Genomic DNA, 23421 nt, shown 5'->3' on the forward strand with positions numbered 1-23421 from the left:
CGTGTTTTTGAAGATAGAATGCTGGAATTCCATACAGATTCTATTTTTGGTCAGTTGATCCAACCTACCAAATTTCATAAGGATCGGCCGACTATATCTTATAGCTGCCATATAACTGAACGATCAGAAATGGTATTTGGTGTTTAGTAAAAATAACAACTTTGTTTTTTTTGACGATAGAAGCTTGGGACTTTTTTTAGATTTTGTAATTTAATTAATTGGTTTTATTATAATGTAATCATAAGGATCGGCCAACTAAATCCGATGTTTGCGATATATATCCGGTTTTAACTGCAAGGGTATATCAACTTCGGCTCCGCCCGAAGTTAGCTTTCCTTTCTTGTTTAGATTTTTTATTGTAATTAATTGGTTTTATTATGATGTAATCATAAGGATCGGCCAACTATATCCGATGTTTGCGATATATATCCGGTTTTAGCTGCAAGGGTATATCAACTTCGGCTCCGCCCGAAGTTAGCTTTGCTTTCTTGTTTTCTATTTCACAATAACATTAATAAGCTAATATATTTTATTAATTTTATATAGATTACTTTATACTACTTATATAATAATGCGCATTCAATATATGTATTGTTTCATTTTAGTTGTGCCTCAGCGGTACGAGCCGGAAGTTCAAAACCCTGGAGGATTTATAGGTTGTAATATTCTTATTAAATGCTTAGTTCCCTCCTTTGCAAGAAATTTTGTTACTGTTACATCATGGCTGCAAGAGCCAAATTTTAACATTTACCCATCCCTGGAAGGTGGTAAGTACTTGGTATAGGACCAGTTTTTTTAGGTTTATCTTAAGGTTTTTATTTATTTTAGATGGAAAAAATCATATGCTTCCTACCGGAGAGCTTTTAGTTTATAACATAACAAAAAATGACTCTCAAAAAATGTATCGATGTCGAACACACCATAGGCTGACTCGGAATACTTTAGTCAGTAAAAACGCTGGAAAAATTCAATTAACTGGTATGATTATGGGGAGCAACATAATTTTTCTTTTTACATTCTCAAACCTTTTTTGAGGCTTTCAATTCCTAACATATTTGTAGAAAATCCAAAATTTATTAAATACCAAAATAGGCATAACCGAGGCACTGAACAGAATAGTGTAGAAGACTAAAGCTAGGTACACACGATGCAAACAATTTGCAGAAAGTTGAAAATAATTTGCAGCAAAAGTTTGCACAAATTTTTACACCTATGCAAATATTGCAAGAAAATTTCTTGCTTCAATCAATTTTTGTTTTGCACGAAAATTTTTGCATGGCTATTTCGTGCAATACATACGTTAATGTTGCGTTAATGTCTACACGTGTTTTTGTTTTTTGTTTGCAATGCTTGCAAGTGACGCTCATTGCAAGTTCTGTTGTTTTGTGAAACATAGATTCATAGAACCATCACTGTGGTTCATATAGGGAAAAACCCCATTTCCAGGGATCCCATCACAAACAATTGACAAAAAATGTAAAAAATATTTTGTCTTTGGATTTTGATGCAGAATGGTGCAGAATCGATCCAGAAATCGTTTAAGGAACTCCGCTTGAGAATCGGATGAGAGTTGGGGAAGATATAGCCATCACTGTGGACCCTATAGGGGAAAACCTCATTTTAAAGAGATCCCATTACGAAAAATGGACAAAAAATGTAAAAAATATAGTATAGTATGAGATATGAACCAAACATAGAGAACCACAGATTCTCATATAATTCAATTAATTTAATCGTGTTCTCGCGATCCCAAATGTTGCTTTGCTTGCTGCAATATTGCGATTGATAGCAAACAGCACATGCAAACAAGCAAGCGAATGACGCAATAAAGATAGTGGTAAAAAAATGTATACAGACGACAAGCAAAAAATATTGCTGCAAAAAAACTGTGCAAGTTCTTTGTTTGCAGCAAAATGTTTTCACTCGTGTTTATACGAGCAAATTTGGTTGCAGCATTCAACTTGCTTCAAATTGTTTGCATCGTGTGTACCTAGCTTAAGAAGAAAAGTGTTTCTTAGATAAGGCGTTGAGAATAAAAATCTTAAAACTAGACGTAGAACAGAATGTGTAGCTTAAAAGGATCATGCTGGAAAAAGTGTGAGCTGCAATGGCTAAGAAGTAAAATTCAAAAGTTTCTAGTCTAGCTACTAAATCGTGAAATTTAAGGTATAGTATATAGTAAGGTATAGTATATAGTAAGGTATATATAAAGACGTTACTATATGCTGGATATTTACATCATTATTTTTGATAAGGTTATGTAAGAAAAGAACACAGCGTATTGTGTTATATAAGATAAGGTTATGTAAGAAAACAACACACAGCGTAATACGTATTAAGTTTTTGTTAAAGGGTGGTAATGAAGTTCTCTCGACCATCTTCCTATAAAAAATTCATTCTTTTAATAGGCATAGTGATTATATGGTCTAAAAGTTTTTATTTCAATCTAATAATAATGAAATATAATCTTTATTTCAAATCTAACCTAATAAAATCTATATTTCAATCCATTAAGTAATTAGCAAAAATCCAATTTTAAAAGTTGTCCAAATCGGATTAGGGGGTAAATTGGGCACTGTGAATTAATATTATAGCCAAAGCTTAACGTCATCATAACTACCTTTTAGGTATGATGTTGTTAAAAAATTCAAATGTTTTTTATGTTTATCCTAGAAGTATAGTAATATGAACTAACATATGTACGTTGAAAGGGTCGATAAGATTTTGTTCTTATTTTCCCGAAGGCGGTAACTGAAGTTAATGTTGGAAGAAGCGAAGCAGCAATCCATCCTTATCCATCCATTGAGTTTCCTTCTTATGAAAAAAAATAAAGAATTTATTTTCCCCCAGACTTTCGCGCGAGCCGATACTGGATCTCTGCAGAAAAATTATGTAATGAGGTTCGTGTTGAAATTTTTAAATATAGCATTAACTGTCCTATATATTATGACATGACCCGGCAAACGTTTTTTTGCCACCAAATGACTTTATAATGTCTGTACAAAATTTACTCAGTTCTAGACTTATGTATTATAAAGTCATCTGAAGCGCTGTGAACGATGAGGGAATATAAAAATAACAAAAGACAAAATATTAGGTATTAGTATATTTTCACCTCTGAACTTTCCATTTAAAATGCTGGCTTCGATCACTTCAGAGAAAATTTACTCAGTTTTAGACTTATGTATTATAAAGTCATCTGAAGCGCTGTGAACGATGAGGGAATATAAAAATAACAAAAGACAAACATTATTGTCGCATAGTATATTTCATTAGTATTAGGTATTAGTATATTTTCACCTCTGAACTTTCCATTTAAAATGCTGGCTTCGATCACGGTTTTCATTAATTTTTGAATGACTAATCGGGTATAGTTGTCAGTGGCGGATTTAAGGAAAAAGGCCCAGTGGGCAAAATTTTTTATATTTATATATAAAAGCTATATATTTTAAGAATTCAACGAATATAAAAATGTTTTCATTTATTCATCGGGCATTATAAAAGTTGTATACTTTTTTACATCGAGAAAATTTACATATTTTTTTTTTTGCATATTTTTGAAATGTTTTTGATTGGTTCTTGCCGTCGAGGTGCTTTCCCTATCGGAAAACCTTATAAAACGTTAAATATCGACGCCGTAATATTACACCCCCCATTGCTGGAAATAACCGTAAATTACAAGGTAAGGAATGATCGCAATCGGTTTTTTTTGGTCTACGTCGTTAGCTCAGGCTTTCCCCTTTCGATCAACTCCAAATTTGGCCCCTGAATGAAAATTGAACTTGTGCTGTCCACAAGAGACTCACCGAAACAATTTTTCAACAAAAAAATAAAAAAAAAGAAATCGAAGGTGTAACTTTCAGCAAGAGAGCCCTGAAAGCCTTTCGTCGGGGGGGGGGCCCAGTGGGCAAGCGCGCCTTTGCCCACCTGTTAAATCCGCCACTGACAGTTGCACAGTCTGGGCGGGTTTAAATTACGAAGTAGGATAATGGGAGATCCAACCTTTAATTGTACATTATTCGTTGGCATGCCTTGCGAATCCAGTGAGTTCTAAAACTCTGTTGGCTGGCTCATTTTTGAATTTCAGAGCATGACAATGCGGACATTCCTTGTCCATAGCACAATTACCACTTTTAAGTGAGCATAATACTTAATATCAGGCTTATACTGGAATGCTAGACCCAGGAATGATTCATATATAAATGCTCGACGTACCTGTTGTCGTTGTTGGTCATTTTTTATGCGTCTATTGACTGTGAAATGGCGTGATTGTCGTTGCTCTAATCTTCTGACTTCCTTGCGTTCAGCTTGTGTATCTTCTGGATCTTCTTGATGCAATTGCGCTATTCTAACACGTATGTTACATCAGTATTTTGTTGCTGGATTTGTTTTGCTGGGATCTTCTACTTCGCATGTTTCGAGATCTAATTGTATCACGGCTCAAATCACCCCCTTTGCGTTTTCTTGGCATTGCTCACTGTAAAAAACACTTATAAATAGAATTAATGTATTTAATTAAAGATGAAGGATTTTTGTCCCTGTTTAAATTGAGTGGTAGCGTGAATGCTATGGTAGCGTGAGTTTGTCAGTATGATGAAGCAGTAACTCACTTTATATGCGATTTTTGGTATGTCGGACAGGATTTAAGAGGATGAAAAATAGATTTTGTCGGATTCTAAGACCTACTCAATACGCTCACAAAGTTTTCATGAGTATTTTTTTTCATGAGAATCGGTATAGCCGTTTCCGAGGAGTATGGTAACAAAAAGTGCGAGTATTGTATGGTAAAAAAACAAAAACAGTATGGTGTTGTACTTATGTGTCTATTGAGGATTTAACAGGCTTTGCCCTCATTAGCTTTTAATTTAATAAGTTTTCATCTCCATAGGACTGTATGATTTTTTTTTTAATGGTGCAAAAGTTTGAAGTATGAATATGCTGAGCATATATCAAGCTACAATGGCAAAGAAGTAGAAGACATATTATCCTAGTCCAGTGGTGCCCAAACCCCTGTTAAACGTGGTTGAAATTCCATTCCATTAATTTCCATCAGTTCAAATACAGAGCCGCTGTCGTTGTCCGTTGGCATCTTGATAGCTTGAAAGTTTATCGAAAAATTATGTTCGCGCGAGTTATGTATTAATGAGTGTTGTTCCAAGTGAAATACAGCACTATTTATTATTTAAACTTTTTTATTGGTGAATGATTCCATTTAGAAGTTGGTAAAAAAACTGAGCTTCAAACTTTACAATCGGTGTCTTACATATCGTCTATTTGTTGGGATTTGAGATCTTAGTGCTAGGTGTGATATGATTTCAGAGTACAGAGTCTGGTTTTGGGTTCTAAGTGGGGAGTGCGATTCATGTGGTTAAGTGGTTTCTTGTTAATGTTAATGGATTGACTCTGCATATTCGTAATTGGGTTTCTTTGTTTATTATTAGTTGTGTATTAGCGGATAGAGAGGGGGCTAGTGATGACAATTGTATAGCTCCTCCAACGCTAAATTTGAATTCTCCTGAATTCTATTCACATTAATTTTAATATTTTTGTTTCTAAATTTTATGTATAAATGATGTATTACAGTTATAATAATCAACATTAAAATGTCGTAGCTTTTTTTTTATGGAACTTTAGTTCTGTTATCTCTTCTAAATTTTCAAAGTTTTGTAGTGATAAGGGTTCAAAGTTAATAATGTTTTTTATGACTGGTTCAATAAGTATGTTGGATAGAAAAATGTATCATAGAGTATCTGTTTATTTGAAAAGGTTTCCGATCAAATTTGGCAATTTAAAAATTGTATTAGGTAATTTCCATTAAGTGTTATTTCTCTTTGGTCGCTATTTTGTTTAAGTTTTTTTCGCTATTTTTTTTTAGTATATCTGCTTTAACATAATTTTTTGGTAACTTAATTGCCATAACAATTGCAACATTTTTGTATTTCAAAATACCCATTCTTATTCATTTGAGTTTAAAGAAATCTATTTGAAATTTATTTATTTCATCTTTCCATAATATCTTAGGTAAGAAAATATTGTTTTAGGCTGATGCTATGTTTTCTTGAATATAGTTTAATTTTTCTTCTATATTTTTTAAAGTTCCCATTTTGTTATTAAATAAGATTTTCTTTATTGTGTCCTTGCTTTGTTCAATAATTTTTTGTGAGAAAAGGCGTATTATAATACTATCTTGACGAATTGTGTTTGCTAATGTATTAATAGTGTCGTTAAAATGTGTATTATGGTAAAGTTGTTTGTTTAGATTTTTAATTTTATTGTGGTTTATTCTGGTCTATAATATAAGTGTTCTAATATGTCTTCCCTATCCTCATTGTCCATTATTCCAAAAAGCCATTTGTAAAGTGTGCCTGCACCTTTAACCCTCGTACACGCACATGGGTCTGGCCAGGCATATTTCGACTTTTAACGTTAATTTAACTTACTCCCAACTAAGATATCGAAAATATCGAAATACACGCACTTGGTGCCTGGCCAGACCCCTATGTATTTTTTACGGAAACATACGGATTTTACATAGGATATTTGTTTTCATGCATTTCGTCCTCATTAACGATCTTATTGCTTATTCTTTTATTTCTCTTTCTTGTTTTGTTTCTATTTGTGAGTCATTTTTCGATAAAACGCTGAACAGAAAACAACTACTGTCAGAGCTGAAAAACTTTTTTCGCTGCAGTTTTTCGTTTGCTTGTTTCAATCTGTTTGTCAATCATAAGTGTCACTGTTTTGTCAATCATAAGTGATGAAGTGAAATTCGTTTATAATATGCGATCGCGTTACAAAAATCAAAGTACGGATTTTCACGCACGTTTATCAGCGGCGTCGAAAAACTCGATTTTACTGCTGTAAATGTACGAATACGGTGTGTCAACAACATTCGAAAATCGAATATATATACTTCGCATGCCTTCCTTAGAAGACATGAAGAAATTTGATATGTTTAACTATAAAACTCATTACTATTCCATTTGTTTTGTATTAAAAACTTTGTTGTGGCTCATAATAAATGATAAATAAGGACGAAAGAAAACGATGTTTTCTCTCACTTTCTGGATATTTTTGCAAGTTTATTTGTCCTCACATAGGTACTCTTATCTAAGTCGAAGTAAAATAAATTGGTCAGAAATAAAAATATTTACCTATTTAAGATAAAAATTCGACCGCATGCAACTCTAATTCCCATACAAATGCATGTAAACGTATAGGGGTCTGGCCAGGCACCATGTTCGTGGAATAAGGTTTTAAAATATGTGCGTGTACGAGGGTTGGAGTCATTGATTTAATTTTGGCTCTGATTAATTCTATTTCTTCAATGACCAATTATTTGTTTTGTATGTCAATATCTTTTACATTATCCTTTATTTTTTTGAAAAAAGTTTCATTCACAATTTCAGTTGAATGAATATGTAAAGGGACGTATTCTCCTCCTCTTGAATTAGGAGTCACATGTAGTCTGGCATGCGTTATTGATAGGATTATTAAAATAATCAATAAAATATTCTGTAAATATGAAAGAAACTTATTACTACGCTTCTCAAAATTTTTTTTTTATTAAAAAAAGTTTTTTTTTTTAAATATATTTATGTGGTTTTATATATTATTTTTGTTTATAATGTTATGTTATTTCCATTTCCAATGGTTTTCCTCCTTTCCTCCTCCTCCTGGACCTCCTTTAAATTAGCGTATCAAAATATATATTTTGGTTTTATTGGATTTCTATCCTATTTTATTTCCCTGCACTTTTTACAATTAGATATAATAATTTTTATGTACTTGTTTAGTTTTGGGAATTAAATTTTGTCTTTTAGGATATAAAATGTTTCATTCTTGCTACAGTGAAAGGATTTTTTTGTATGATATAGAGAAGTTTGTTTAAGACCTTCTTCTTCGTTTGCTATTTCTACCGCCCTTTTTTTGTATTTAAAAAATTGTATTTTTGGTGTGTCTTTAAAGATGTCAATTATCTAAATTTGATTCCTCATCATTCTTATTAAGTACTTAGAATGCCAGCTACTTTATTATCTTTACCTTTAACATATTAAATGTCACTACCGAATTTTTTTTAACATTAAGATCCATCTTTTATGTCTATCTTTTAAATCTTTTCCTTTATATTTTTTATTCAAAAGGATGGTTGAATTGGTTGATGATCTGATATGATTTGAAATCGAATTTTCTGTAGAGTCCTGTTATTCCTAAGAAACCTTAAAGTTGTTTCTCTATTTTTGGAATCGGTATAGCTAAAATATCCTGTATTTTTTTGGACTTGGTTGTATTCTATCTTTCCTCAGGACGTTGGCCTTAAATTTCTGTATGTTGTTACCAAAAATGTTTTCTACTGTATGTTTAAGTTTTGCTAGGGTTGTTGAAAATATTAATATATCATAAAGGCATACTACGCCTATTTTGTTTATTTTATTTTTTTTAACATTTGAAAGTTTTATTTACAATGTGTCCTCAGTTAGGGACAACAATTAAATTTTTAAATGACCCTTGACAATAGGAGTTGGTTAAATACAAGTTATGAATCTAAAAAGTTAATTTATTAAATCCAGTGTATGCTTCCTCTTGAGTCTTTTGGTGGTGGTGCTGCTGTCCAGCAAATTGGTGGAACATGTGTTGGGATGTCGTGTTAGCCTGTCCTTGTATATAGCGGCGAATCTTCTAACTTAAGCGCTGACTGTAGGGATGCCCATACAAGCATGAATAGTCAAATTGTCATGGTAAGGATGAGCCGCAGACAGCGTCCTGAGAGCTCTGTTCCGTGCCAGCTGAATGATTTTCATATTGCTTGGACTCGCTGTGCCCCACAGTTGGATACCATACGTCCAAACTGGCTTCACTAATGACTTATATATTAGTAGTTTTACCCTCAGATTCAGTGTGGACTTTCGTCCAATCAACCAGTAAAGCTTCCGCAGCTTTTCCTGTACTTGCATTCGTTTACGCAGTAGATGGGTCCAACGTCATTCCCAAGTATTTAGGGGTTGAGTTAGGTGGTATGGCAGTGCCTCCAATTCTAATCTGTGGACAGTCGCCTCTCCTCAAGGTAAATGTAGTTTTGGCGGACTTATCATGATTAATCGCAATGTTCCATATTTGAAGCCACGGGTCAAGGGCATCGAGCTGACGCTGGAGACAGTCAGAGGCATCCTGTGGCAAGCTTGGGCTAGGAAAGCTGTGCCGCCTGTATATGTTGCGGCTAGCAAACCTCCTTCATCTATAATAGGCATATCTGCTGTGTATAGTGTGTAGAGTATTGGACCAAAAACACTACCCTGCGGGACACCTGCCTTAATGGGCCTATAAGCTGACCTTGCGTTTCCACATCTGACCCTAAATGACCTGTCATTCAGGTATGACTAGAGGAAGGCGTATACTCATGGGGTACGCTCCTTTTTATTTTCATTTGTAGTCCTTGATGCCAGACCCTGTCAAATGCCTGCTTGACGTCAAGGAAAACTGCGCAACAATATTTCTTCTCCTCCAGGCGGTTTAGAATCTTTTGTACAATCCTGTGGCATTGCTCCGGGATGGCGTGATAACGCCTGAAACCAAATTGATGGTCTGGAATCAAGCCAGCCTCGTCCAATACAGTCTGAAATCTGAGCAGAAATACTCTCTCAAGTAACTTGGATAGTACTGATAATAAGCTTATCGGCATGTATGAAGCAATTCGGAATGAGAAGCGGCACCACTCACCGTCAGGTTTCCTAGCCTGAGCCACCCTTTTCTTTGGACGCTTGATGTGACTTGTCAGTTGCCCAAATTGTGCTCGAGGTCGACGGACTCAACCTGACGCAGATATTTTGTTTATGTAGTCCCTTAAAATATCATTTATTAATCTTTGGAAAGTTTCAGGGGCGCCGTTTAATACAAAAGGCATTCTAACATATTCGTAAAGTCTCATTGGTGTAACAAATGCTGTTTTTTCTATATCTTCTTCCGCCATCAAAATTTCTTCCTGCTGGATGCGCTCCGTTATGTCCTGTACAATATCTATAAGTGAAGTTCATGTGATAACATTTAATGGTTGCCCTGAAGGACAGTTTTAAATAAACGTTATCCTGCTATTACAAAAAAAAAAACAAAAAATGTCCTGTACAAAGTTTTTTGAATGTCTGAACGTAGTGTTCGTGAATAGCTCCACGAGTTTGTGTTGAATAAATGCCAGGATTGGTAGGGAGAAATATATTGCGTTTACCACTTCGGCATTAACCACCTCTTGCAAGGTATTCAGTAGGTTACCGCGGTCATTTATTTTTACTATGTGTCTAACTTTGTTTCTAAACAGAACGAACGTGTCTACGGACGAGCTGTTACTCTCTTCAATTATTATTTGATTCCTGAAAAAGTTAACCGGGGTGTCCGTTGTGTCTATGGCAGTGTTCGGCACCCCAATACATTAATATGATTTTAATGCATTAGTATTAGTAACGAATAGCAGAAATTAGGCTGTGAATATGAAGTTTCACACATTTATAGTGTGTGTGTGTCGAGCAGAGCTCGAGCAGAGAAATTTCCTATGCCCTCGGGATAGGGCCATGCCGACCACTGGTCTATGGTATTCGTTAGCGATTCCTCGTTATGTATGGTAGCCATATCGGAGTCCTGTTCTTCCTCTAAAGCGTTAACGTTTTGACAACGGGCAACGCGTCAGCGACAAAGTTTTTTTTGCCAGGTTTATAAATCACCTTTGCACCGTGGTCGTCAATAATTTCTTTCCAGCGCTTTAGTTTAGCGTTAGGAATTTTTATCAGAGACGGTAAGTTGTGGCTGGTGATCGGTAAAGATCTGTACATTTTTTACTCCATACAAATAATTGCGGAGGTTTTGTAGTGCCCAGACTATGGCGAGGAGTTTCCGCTCGTTGGTTGCATAGTTCTTTTCGTTATCACGCAGAGTGATAACGCCCCTAGACCAAAACCTGACGCGTCCGGTGTTAGATCGAATAGTCTGGGTAGTCTGGGTATATGGTATAGTCTGGGTAGGAAAGTAAAACATATTCTGATGCTAGGATTTTTCTTAGTCTGCAGAATATTTCCATCTGTTCTTTGTTCATTTCAATGCTTATTTTTCTTGATTGGTATTTGCCTTTCTTACCGTTTTCGCCCTTAAGAGTCCTAGTAAGAGGCCTTGCAATTGCTGCATCTATAGTAGTTAGACAACCCTATGAAAGATCTCAGCTCGAAAAGGGTCTTTGGCTGGGGAAATTGCTTGATGGCCCTGACCTTTTCGGGTGATGCCCGCAAGCCCCATTGCATCACTTTGAACCCAAGTATTCAACGCTCTTTTTGAAGAACTTTGATTTTTCTTGAGATACTCTCATACCTGCTTCGGAAAGTTTTCCTAGGACTCATCTTACGTCATTAGGATGGTCTAAAGGGTCGTCATGTAATCACCCAGAAATGAGCCAATTATATTCGCACGTCTGTGCTTTTTGATTACTGTTTTATTTCTGACTTTAATTCAAAAGATAAAGAATTCTCTAAGTCTAAATGCATAAGTTTGGCGTGCGCTGCGCTGTCAGTTAAGCTGGCAGCGGAGCGGCTACATTAAATATTTTTTATATACATATACTTAGATGGTATGTTGTTGGGCTTAGTTTAGTCAGTGGTGGGCAAACTCTCATTTTACATAGCACGCGAGTATAGGGTAGGAAATTCTGCCGCAGCGCTGCCGGCACACTGACAGTGTGAGCACTCTCAAATTTTTTTTAGAAGCTCTCTCATTTGCTCTCATTTTGATTCATTTGACAGCCCAAACTAAAAATCAAAATTTTTCCACTTAGAAAAATTTTTTCAGAAATTGGGTTGGAAAAAGTTTTCTTCATGGAGAATATAAATAGGGAAGCGTAGTTTTTCATTTGTTTAAGAAATGTTGCTAGAAAAGCTGTTTTTAAAATAAAATACTCAATTTTAGTGCCCATTCAAACTTTCAAATTAACGAAAAATTAAAAAAAAAAAAAACGTTTTTTTCGCTCAGTGAATTCTTTGCTCTCATTGTTTTTCTCTGCTACGCACACACTCAAATTTTAAACATGTGTTAGTTTTGTCCACCACTAGTTTATGTAAATGTATAGAAAGTGAGTCTTATGCACACATGTCTTTGGCACATGCGGTCAGCGTGGGAACGCTGACTTAGCCTAACTCATAAGTGGGCGGTCATATTTCGCGCACTTGAATTGGTTTATTTGTTTGTTATTTTTTAACTGGCTAATTAGCTGCTTAACTTCCTATGCTCGAGAATATCGCTTAGAACACTTCCCGTCTACCATGCATGGTGAACTTGGGTTGAGGGTACCACATGGGACATGGATCATGTTCTTGATGACAACTGCATGCAAATCCGTATCAACCTCGGCCTGTGGAATCGCAGCGCATATCACATCGTCGATTTCGTCTGGAGTAATTTTATCATACAGCCAGATCAGTATGTGCGCATGCGGCAATACTCTCTTCTGCCATTCTACTGAATACATCCAGCACCGAACAGATCCAAAAACTCCATGTTTCACAATGAAATCCATCAGTGACTTGAGCTTTTGTCTGAAAACACGGGCTGTGATGTATGCCTATCCGTAGACGATTGTCCGGGAAATAACAGCTGCACTATCTGGTCCCAAGCTGGATTGCATGTGAAGGTGAAAAATAAGTCTGGACGGCTGTAGCAACGAACATATGCCATGGCATCTTGAGCATATTCCTGCATGTGGCTTGGATTACCTATGTATGAGGATGACAAAATCGTGAGATTTCCAACGTTGGGTGTATAACGGTCATTCATCACAGCATCCCGCAAATGGATATATTCTCGGACCGAAGTTTCGTCTGATTCAATCGGAGGAACAGCAAGCGTTCTGTTTCAATATTTGCATACATATCGACAATGTACTGATGAAACAACTGACGACATTTCAATATATGATTGTCATCGGTCCTCCGAACCATTAATCGGTATGAGTAAAAGTTCATCGCGCTGCACTTTTTATTGACTGGATCTACCATCCTCACATTTAAAAAACGATATCCATCGGCACCATCCCAGAAGATGAGTGGATACTGCAAAGCATCGTAACAACGGTTTCTGCGACGTTTACCAATCGATCGTTTCGTAGATGTAGAACAATATCTCGAGGTTGGAACTGATCCCCGACTATGACAATTGCCACTTCTTCTATCGTTGGAGCATTATATCTTCTGATATGTTCTCCAGCAGGCGTTTTGTTTGCATGAATCACAATTTTATGGGTACCCGAAGGCATCATATCGATTGCTGTTTCGAACAAGGGCTTCTTCATGGAGGTATTGATTCCATAACGTGCATCGACTTCAGCTCCATCATCACCAATGACGTACATTTGAAGAAATTTGTGTTCGCTGTCTGAGAACGGAAGCAGGGAACCGGCTTTGTGATAGATTTTTCCTTTCATTTTAAAAGTTGGCATGAATTGCGCAGTTTTAATTTCCGCACCAAATGACGTCATTTGGAAGCAAGAGTTGTATTTTTTAATGTTCGACAGGAAATGCTTCGATTCAGCAGTAGATCCAGCGAGTAGAGAGTGCAGTGGCTATGGTGGCGCTTCAAGTTGAGGCAATTTCACTTTCCCGAAAGCGCAACACAATCCTTTTGGTTCGTTGTTGAATAAGAGAGCCTGACAGTGTCTGCAGACCTGATGCATCCGGCCAATAACAACATTGCGATTCGAGCTATAATCAACAGCTGGTTGAATAGCTATAATCAATTACCGAGCTGGAACCTCAACGCATGTTGTGTCAAAATTTGGGCTTAAACGGTTTAGAACTTTTCAAGTCTATAAAGGAAGTAGATACGAACAGAGCATTTTTATATATATATCTATATAGTATTTTTGAAATGTATGACCGTTGATTCTTATAAAATAAAAATTTGTATCTTATCCTTATGTACTGTTTGTTTTTTGTTTTTATTTCCTGAAATAACTATATTATCTCTATCATTAATTTGTTCTTCTCTATAAGGCCCTGTGTATTGGAAGTCTAATTTATTTCCTACTTCATTTTTAAGTAAAACTTTATCTCCTATTGATAGACTTAATTCTTTAGCTTTTTTATCATAATATTCCTTATTTTTCTGCTTATTCGAGTCAATCATATTTCTTGCTCTTTTGTATGCTACTTTTAATCTATATTTACTTTCCTTAGCGTAATCATCTGTGTTATATATGGGTTCTAAATTATTTACGCTATTAAAATGCTTAGGTAAGTTATTTGTTTTTCCAAAGACAAGTTCATATGGACAATAGTCATGTGCCCTAGATGGGGTCGTGTTGAAACTGTATACAAAATATTGGATCCATACATCCCAATCAGTTTTATCAACCGATATACCATATATGAACGTATGTATTCATTAAAAGTTTAATGACTTCTTTCGACTGTTCCAACTTTCTGATGGTGGTGTGCAGTAGATGTTATATTAGTTGTTTTTAAATACTTCCACAGGTCATTTATTATCGAATTTTTGTATTCTGTTCCCATGTCCGTAATGAAAGTCTTCATTGGACCGTATTTCAGAATAAAAGGAGGAGGAGGCGGAAAAAGGGGGTCAACCAGCGGTCATTAACCCGGGCAGCCCAAGGGAATGTCGCCTGGATCAGTACGGGGGGTTGGGGGAAGGTAAAAGCCAGTTACTGTGGGTTCCGGCAAAGGGTTACCCGTGGGAGGACAGAATCCACGTGGAACGTAACGGTGGCCGGTGAAAGGGTAAACGGCGCCACCCGGGGGAAGAAGGAATCGACGTGGAACGTAACGGGTCCCGGGGCAACGTTGGGAAAGTAGTCCAGTGGGGGAATCAGCACGACGCGCAGGCGTGCCTTAGAAAGGTTGGCGGGGTGAGCGGCAAGGAGCAAAGGGGGGGTTGCGACGAAGAGTGCAGCGGGCCCTGGAAGCCCACCGGTGCACCACATACCAGCAGCAGAGATCCATGGCCGGGGAAAACGAGGGGCCACGGACAGCAACCCGCTAACGGGAAAGCGGCGTGATTCTGTAAGCAGGATTAACGGCAGGAGCAGAATCCAGGAGGATTAACGGGCGCTCCAGTCATTATAAAAGGAGGCCCATTGGAGCGGCTCGAGACGAGTCTTTTTAGGAAGCTTGTAGCGTTGAGTTGGAGGACCGCCTGTGGAGAGTCCGCCATTCAAGTGTTAGAGCGTTTCTAAAAAGGATTCGGTTTGTTTGAGTTGAAGGACCGCCTTTGGAGAGTCAGAAAGCCAAGCGCAAGGAGAGCGAATAAGACAATAAGGAAAGGATCCATTGCTGGACCTTCCTCTGAAAACCCATGGTCGTGTAGTGGAGTTGGTTCATTCCCGAACACGGCAGGTAGCCGAGCAAGGAAGTGAGGAAAGGATACGTCTGGCGTACGCCTTACCGACTCCTGAAATCGCAACCAACAGGCGTGGTCCTGCGAGACAAGGATAGACCGACTCGGGATCGCACGCCCGGTGTACACGAAACGTAAAGGACGAAACACAAGACAGAACCAGGTTGGGGAGACCGAGTTGAGCCACTCCCGAACACGGCAGGTAGCCTTGCAAGGAAGTGAGGAAAGGATAAGTCGGGCGTATGTCACGAGACGTACAAAACAAGGGAGACAAGGATCCGTTGTTGGACGGTTTCCTCTATGAGCCCGGGGCGTCAGAGTCGAGTAGGGCCATTCCCGAACACGGCAGGTAGCCTTGCAAGGAAGTGAGGAAAGAATAAGTCTGGCGTACGCCTTACCGATTCCTGGAAACGCAACCAACAGGCGTGTTCCTGCGAAACAAGGATCGGCCGACTCGATAACTCGCGTCCAAATCACAGACCAAGTGAGAACACCCTGGTCACCAGCCCCGCCACTACAAACTCGGGTTCGCCGGCGCGTATGCACGGTGTCCCGGTGTAGCGGAGCGCGACATACGGTCAGGCACACGGCGGCATCCAAACCTGGCACCGGAGCGTATGCACGGTGTCCCGGTGTAGCGGAGACGTCACACGGCAACTTCCAAACCTGGCGTTGGAGCGTATGCACGGTGTCCCGGTGTAGCGGAGGCGACCGACCGCAGCCAACCGTCTGACCAGTCGTAGTCGACCCAAGGGGGTGTTTCTCAAGGCAAAAGGGCGGAGGGTAGCGGAATCGCTAGCAGCACGGCAACAGGACCATCGGCGACGGAGTAGCGGCGGCGTATCCTGGACAACCCGCAGAGGACGCCGACGACGGAGCCAGCAGAAACGAAAGGAGCAACGAGGAAAAGAGAAAGAAAGCATTTTGTAGAGTAAAGAGGTCTCAAAATAAAGAGTGTGGAAACTGGAAGCTATTTGTATTACTTTCTGGGCTTGGGCAATCACGTCGAATCTATAAATTAGATTCAATGGATCCGCGAAACTCTGAGAGCTAGCCGCGGCAAACTGTGGCGAGCGGAAGCAGAAAAGACAGTTCGTTACAGCTGGCGCCCAAACTTCGTAATTGCATTTAGCCTAGAAAATAACATAGCAGAAAGATAGGAAAAAAGAATTGGATCTACACATTGAGAAAGGAGGAGCTGAGCGAAGTGTGTAGAGAACTCGGTCTACCAGCAGACGGGACTGTAGAAACGATGAGATCCTCAGTGGCGAGGTGGGTCGACGAATCCAAGGAAGAGGAAGTACTGGCGTTAACGCACGGCCTAGAGGAAAGGTTTGGACAAAGATCAACCCCCAGGCAGAGAGCGACCAGCGAAACCGAGAAGTTTATAGAGAGCCTGGCGGTACCAGATCCAAGAATAGGAAGGAGCATAGAGCCGCAATCAAGAAAGTATGTTCCGGCCCCGGTGGATTACGCCAAAGTGGCCAGACAGATGCGAGACTGGTCGTTTCGTTTCGACGGTACAGGGGACCCGTTAGAGTTCCTGGACCGAGTAACGTGGTCCGCAAAGACATATGGATTGGACATAAACACGATCCCCAGAGCCATGCCAGAACTACTGCAGGGCAGGGCCCAAAGATGGTTCATCATGAACGACGAAGAATGGCCAACGTGGGCGAGGTTCAAGGCAAGCTTCGAGAATTTTTTCCTGCCGAAAGGATACTTCGAAAAGTTGGCGGACCAAGTTCGCCCGTTACCAAGTTCGCCAACGGAAGCAGCGTCGTGGAGAGCCCTTCAAAGAGTACATGGTGGACCTTCAGTCACTAATGAAACCATTAGGGAAAACCACGAAAGAAGTAATCGAGAGGCTCGTCGAAAACTGCATGCCAAGGATGAAGATGTTCATAAGACCATACGCCTGCGCGTCTTTAGAGGAGGTGATGGGCCTAGCAGAAGAGTTTGAGGAATTAGCGCAGGAGGAAGAGGCCTTTAACAGGCAAGTTGCCACGGAACAAAGGTGGAGCCACAGTCAGCCGGTCGTAAACGAGAGGTGGCAGAGAGAAGAACCGCAGCATAGTGAAGCGGCAAGGTACCAGAGGGACCAATGGACCCAGAAAGGGCAACGGGACGAGTTCTACCACCAGGCCGTCCAAAACACACAATGGGCACCAAGGTGGCAAAGAGAGGAACCGCGCCAAGGCCCACCGGAGCGGCAGAACAGCACGAACCAAAGTTGGATGCCGAGATGGCAGCCTGAGTTCCAGCATAGGTCGGCTCCGCAACAATCTAATCAGCAGTGGACAGCAGGGCCAAGGCAGGATCCGGTCGAGAACCCAGCACAGGCATGCAACAGATGCGGTGGCATGGGCCATTGGGCCAGCGGATGCAGGAACCCAAGGTTGCTGTTCTGAAAAATGTGCGGCGCGATAGGAGTTAGAAGCACAGCAACAAGGAGGAGAGCAGGGATCGCACGGTGCTGCCTCTCAAAACTAATAGGAGGACTAGCCGGAGAAGAGCAGCAGTTGACGGCAACCATCAAGGTCGAGGGCACGGAGGTGAAGGCCATGCTGGATACAGGAGCGACGGCGAGTTTTATATCAAAGGATCTAGCAGAGAGCCAGGAAATAGCTGGGAAACGAGTCGCGATAAAGAGGCGGGCGAAGTAAGCCAATGGAAGCCATACAGAAACACGCGCCGCATTACAGGCTCGGATAAGCTTCGGCAACAGGACAAAGACCCTGAACCTGCTGGTGATGCCGGGCATGGAGGACAGTCTGGTGCTGGGATGGGATTTCCTCAGCGAGTTTGGCGCAACGGTGACATGCGCAGGCCACCGCGTTACCATACCCAAAAGGGAGAGATGGGGCGGCTGTCTGGAGGATAGACTGTCCGTAGCAGTGTCCGGATGTCCAGAGGTATGGGAAGACGAACACAATAAGACATTTATCGAGAGTGAGCTAGAAGCGTTCGCCGGCCAAAGAGGATGCTCGAACATAACGCAGCACAGGATCACCATGATGGACGACATTCCCATAAAACAGCGATATTACCCCAAGCAGCAAACCTGCGGATTAACACGGAAAAATGCCATTTTTTCAGGCAGGAACTGCTATACTTGGGACATAGAATAACGAGCCAAGGGATCGGCATGGATCCGGGGAAGGTCGCTGCCATTACAGAGCTGCAACCCCCGACATACGTCAAGGGAGTACGCCAGTTCATAGGGATGGCGTTATGGTATCGGCGATCCGTCCCAGATTTCGCGGGAATCGTAAAGCCCTTGAGCGATCTGCTACGAAAATGAGTGTGGCGTGTCCAGACTTCAACAAAAAATTTGTACTGCAAACGGACGCCAGCGACTACGGCGTCGGGGCGGTCCTGACCCAGGACACCAAGGTGGGCGAAAGAGTGATCGCGTACGCCAGTCGGACGTTGATTGGGGCTGAGAAAAATTACTGGGCAACGGAGATGGAGTGCCTAGCCATAGTATGGGCGATCAGGCAAATGAGGCCCTACCTGGAAGGATATCAGTTCGACGTGATCACGGACCATATGGCACTGAAGTGGCTCAACAACCTCGAGAGCCCGCTTGGAAGAATAGCGAGGTGGGTGTTCGAGTTGCAGCAGTATGACTACGTCATCAGCTACAGGAAGGGTAAGCTGAACGTGGTCGCCGACGCGCTAACTCGCCAGCCGGTGTTGGAGCAGTTAAGAAGAACCGTGGATCTGGAAGTCCAAGAGTGCGTGTGGATAAGCGCGTTAAAGGAAAAAATGAAGGCAAGCCCGCAAAAATTCCCGGATTACGTCGAAGAGGGCGGCTTGATGTAACGCCACGTTCCGCATAGAGCAGGAAGCGAGGAAGTGGCGTCATGGAAGTTGTGCGTGCCCACCAGTCGAGGCATCAGGTCCTCAAAGAGAACCATGACGCACCGGCGGCAGGACACCTAGGCGTGAGGAAGACGATAGCCAGAGTGGCCGCCAGGTACTTCTGGCCAGGGATGCAAAGGGACATCCGTAAGTACGTCAGGAAGTGCGAAGCCTGTTTAAAGTATAAGCCGTGCCAGATGCAGGACAAATGCTGACATAGGTCCCGGAAGAGCCATGGGAAACAGTATGTGCGGACTTCGTGGGTCCATTGCCAAGATCGAAACACAGGAATACAATGGTTTTGGTAATGATGGACCGGTGTTCGAAGTGGACGGAGATAGTGCCCCTACGGAAAGCAACTACCGAGGCACTGCAAAAGGCAATCAGAGAAAGGATTGTCGCTCGGTATGGAGTTCCGAAGATAATGGTAACGGATAACGGCGTACAATTCACCAGCCGCAGCTTTAAGAAGTTCCTCGGAGAGCGCCACCAGTTCACCGCACCATATACGCCGCAAGAAAATCCAACAGAAAGGGCGAATAGAACAATCAAAACGATGATCACCCAGTTTGCTGGGGAGGACCAGAGGACTTGGGACGAGCACTGGCCAGAGCTCATGCTGGCAGTGAACTCGGGAGTGTCAGAGTCAACAGGATATTCGCCTTGCTTTGTAACGCAAGGCCGGGAGCCAAGGATGCCAAGAGCGTTGTTCGACGAAAACGCTTTAGGCACAGGAGTTGGGCAAGGAACGCCCACGGAGAACGCGACGAAGTTGAAGGAAGTCTTCGAAATAGTGCGGAGGAACATGGAGCGGGCGGCCCAGGACCAGGCGAGGCATTACAATTTACGGAGACGGAAGTGGAGCCCAAAGGTCGGCGAAACAGTGTGGGCAAAGGAGCACCATTTGTCGAAGGCGGCAGAGGGATTCGCAGCAAAACTAGCGCCACGGTACGATGGGCCCTACACGGTCGTCAATTTCGTTTCGCCGGTAATTGTCATCATACGGCACGGAAGAACCAACAAAGAGAAGAGGGCACACGTGAGTGAGCTGAAGTGCCAAGACATGGGATCACCGGCGAAAGAAGAATAGAACAGCAACACTAAACCCGCACAAGTGTACAAGAGGACTGCACAGTGGAAAACGGGACATGTCCAGTAACGGGAGCCTTAACAGGTCCAGTCACGGAACCTTAACGGGGCATATCTAGTAGCGGGAGTTGGATGTGCTATAAAAGGCGGCTGCTGGGAGGAGCACTGTCTATTCAAAAGTTCCATTAAGCAGAGCAAGATGTTAAACTCGGAGGCCACCATTATAGTATCGTCAGACGAGAGCGACCTGGAGGTGGTCGGCGATCGGTCCTGGAACGGGAGAAGGATGAGGACGGAGTGGGCGATACAACGGGCAGCAGGAGGACGTAGGCGCATACCTGTCGGTCGCGCCACTGTGAAGGAGCGGCGAGGAGCGAGGTGCTGGAGCTCCGAAGGAGATCCGAGAGATGCCGCCAGCGACAGGAGGCGATGGTCACTATCTCGGACATGGCCAGGAAGAGGGCCCAAAGAGCACAGGAGATGTGCGAGGAGAACGCCAGGGAGTGGAAGGATATCATGAGAGATGGACGGGAGAGGTGCAGGGGCGGCGCGGACGAACCGGACGGTGGTGTGTGATGGCGCAGGTTGGAGCCATATGCTTCCGGGTGCGAGGAGGTGCCAACGGCGTGAAGGTAATGAGGAAAATTTGGAGATAGAGGTATGAATAAAGAAAAAATTTATAAAAAATAAAAAACAATTAATTAAAAAAAAAAAAAACATTCAGTTTAGAAAACATCCGATAAAATATGAAGGGGGTATAAACAAAAAAAAAACAAGGAAAAAAAAATACAAAAACAAAACAAAATATTAAAATAGAACAAATTTTAACTGAAAAAGAATAACAAAAGAATTTAACCAAAAAAAAAAAAAATATATTAAAAAAAAAAAATCGCAAGAAAACATTTTAACTGAAAAAAAGATGCAAATAAAAAAAGGAAAAAATTTTAAAAAACAAAACAAGAAAAGATTATTAAAAAAAAGGATATTTAAAAAAAAAATTATTAAGAAGTCAAAAAAAAAAACTAATATCTTTAACATTAAAAAAAAAAAAAAGCAACAAAAACGAAAAAACATGGAATGGGGTACAAAGGCTAGGTGCTCTAATAGGGCCCCAGGGGAGCGCACAATCGCTATCCGAAGGAGGGGGAAGTGGATGGGCATCCACATCCACAAAATAAGAGGGTAACCGAGAATGTAATTTTTTACAGTTACCGTGGGTACCGGCGAAGGGTTACCCGTGGGAGGACGGAATCCACGTGGAACGTAACGGTGGCCGGAGAAAGGGTAAACGGCGCCACCCGGGGGAAGAAGGAATCGACGTGGAACGTAACGGGTCCCGGGGCAACGTTGGGAAAGTAGTCCAGTGGGGGAATCAGCACGACGCGCAGGCGTGCCTTAGAAAGGTTGGCGGGGGGAGCGGCAAGGAGCAAAGGGGGGGTTGCGACGAAGAGTGCAGCGGGCCCTGGAAGCCCACCGGTGCACCACATACCAGCAGCAGAGATCCATGGCCGGGGAAAACGAGGGGCCACGGACAGCAACCCGCTAACGGGAAAGCGGCGTGATTCTGTAAGCAGGATTAACGGCAGGAGCAGAATCCAGGAGGATTAACGGGCGCTCCAGTCATTATAAAAGGAGGCCCATTGGAGCGGCTCGAGACGAGTCTTTTTAGGAAGCTTGTAGCGTTGAGTTGGAGGACCGCCTGTGGAGAGTCCGCCATTCAAGTGTTAGAGCGTTTCTAAAAAGGATTCGGTTTGTTTGAGTTGAAGGACCGCCTTTGGAGAGTCAGAAAGCCAAGCGCAAGGAGAGCGAATAAGACAATTAGGAAAGGATCCATTGCTGGACCTTCTTCTGAAAACCCATGGTCGTGTAGTGGAGTTGGTTCATTCCCGAACACGGCAGGTAGCCGAGCAAGGAAGTGAGGAAAGGATACGTCTGGCGTACGCCTTACCGACTCCTGAAATCGCAACCAACAGGCGTGGTCCTGCGAGACAAGGATAGACCGACTCGGGATCGCACGCCCGGTGTACACGAAACGTAAAGGACGAGACGCAAGACAGAACCAGGGTGGGTAGACCGAGTTGAGCCACTCCCGAACACGGCAGGTAGCCTTGCAAGGAAGTGAGGAAAGGATAAGTCTGGCGTACGCCTTACCGATTCCTGGAAACGCAACCAACAGGCGTGTTCCTGCGAAACAAGGATCGGCCGACTCGATAACTCGCGTCCAAATCACAGACCAAGTGAGAACACCCTGGTCACCAGCCCCGCCACTACAAACTCGGGTTCGCCGGCGCGTATGCACGGTGTCCCGGTGTAGCGGGAGCGCGACATACGGTCAGGCACACGGCGGCATCCAAACCTGGCACCGGAGCGTATGCACGGTGTCCCGGTGTAGCGGAGGCGACCGACCGCAGCCAACCGTCTGACCAGTCGTAGTCGACCCAAGGGGGTGTTTCTCAAGGCAAAAGGGCGGAGGGTAGCGGAATCGCTAGCAGCACGGCAACAGGACCATCGGCGACGGAGTAGCGGCGGCGTATCCTGGACAACCCGCAGAGGACGCCGACGACGGAGCCAGCAGAAACGAAAGGAGCAACGAGGAAAAGAGAAAGAAAGCATTTTGTAGAGTAAAGAGGTCTCAAAATAAAGAGTGTGGAAACTGGAAGCTATTTGTATTACTTTCTGGGCTTGGGCAATCACGTCGAATCTAGCCGCGGCAAATTGTAGCGAGCGGAAGCAGAAAAGACAGTTCGTTACAACCTATAGTGTCTACTATAACCATGTCAAAGGCTTTTAAATGTGTTTCAGTAAAAGTTAAGGGGGTTTTAACATGTTTATTTATTTTTGCTTTTTGGCTTTTTTTACATTTCTGGATATGCTGTGTTATATCACGAGTCATACCTTTCCAGTAATAATTTCTTTTTACCTTGGCCAAGGTTATTCTAATGCCTGTGTGACCTTCAAAGAGGTGTTCCCGCGGTGCCATTTTCAATTGGCTTATTTTTAATGCACCGGCTTCTTTTTCAAGCCTTGGAAATAGTTGTTCTAAGTCAATATTTCCACTTGCACATAAATTACCAATATATATTCTTGCTA

General features: G+C 41.9%; 1 protein-coding gene across 1 annotated transcript in view; it reads left to right on the forward strand.

The window, feature by feature from the left end:
• LOC122321159 (cell adhesion molecule Dscam2-like) overlaps window positions 1–23421 on the forward strand; it is a 994286-nt gene that overhangs the window by 469555 nt on the left and 501310 nt on the right. Inside the window, exons 5-6 of the mRNA XM_070278943.1 lie at window positions 606–767; window positions 829–978. Of these exons, the coding sequence (XP_070135044.1) occupies window positions 606–767; window positions 829–978 (312 nt within the window). The remainder of the gene's footprint in view (window positions 1–605; window positions 768–828; window positions 979–23421) is intronic.

This window comes from Drosophila bipectinata, chromosome 2R, assembly GCF_030179905.1.
Source record: "Drosophila bipectinata strain 14024-0381.07 chromosome 2R, DbipHiC1v2, whole genome shotgun sequence".
Lineage (NCBI taxonomy): Eukaryota > Metazoa > Arthropoda > Insecta > Diptera > Drosophilidae > Drosophila > Drosophila bipectinata.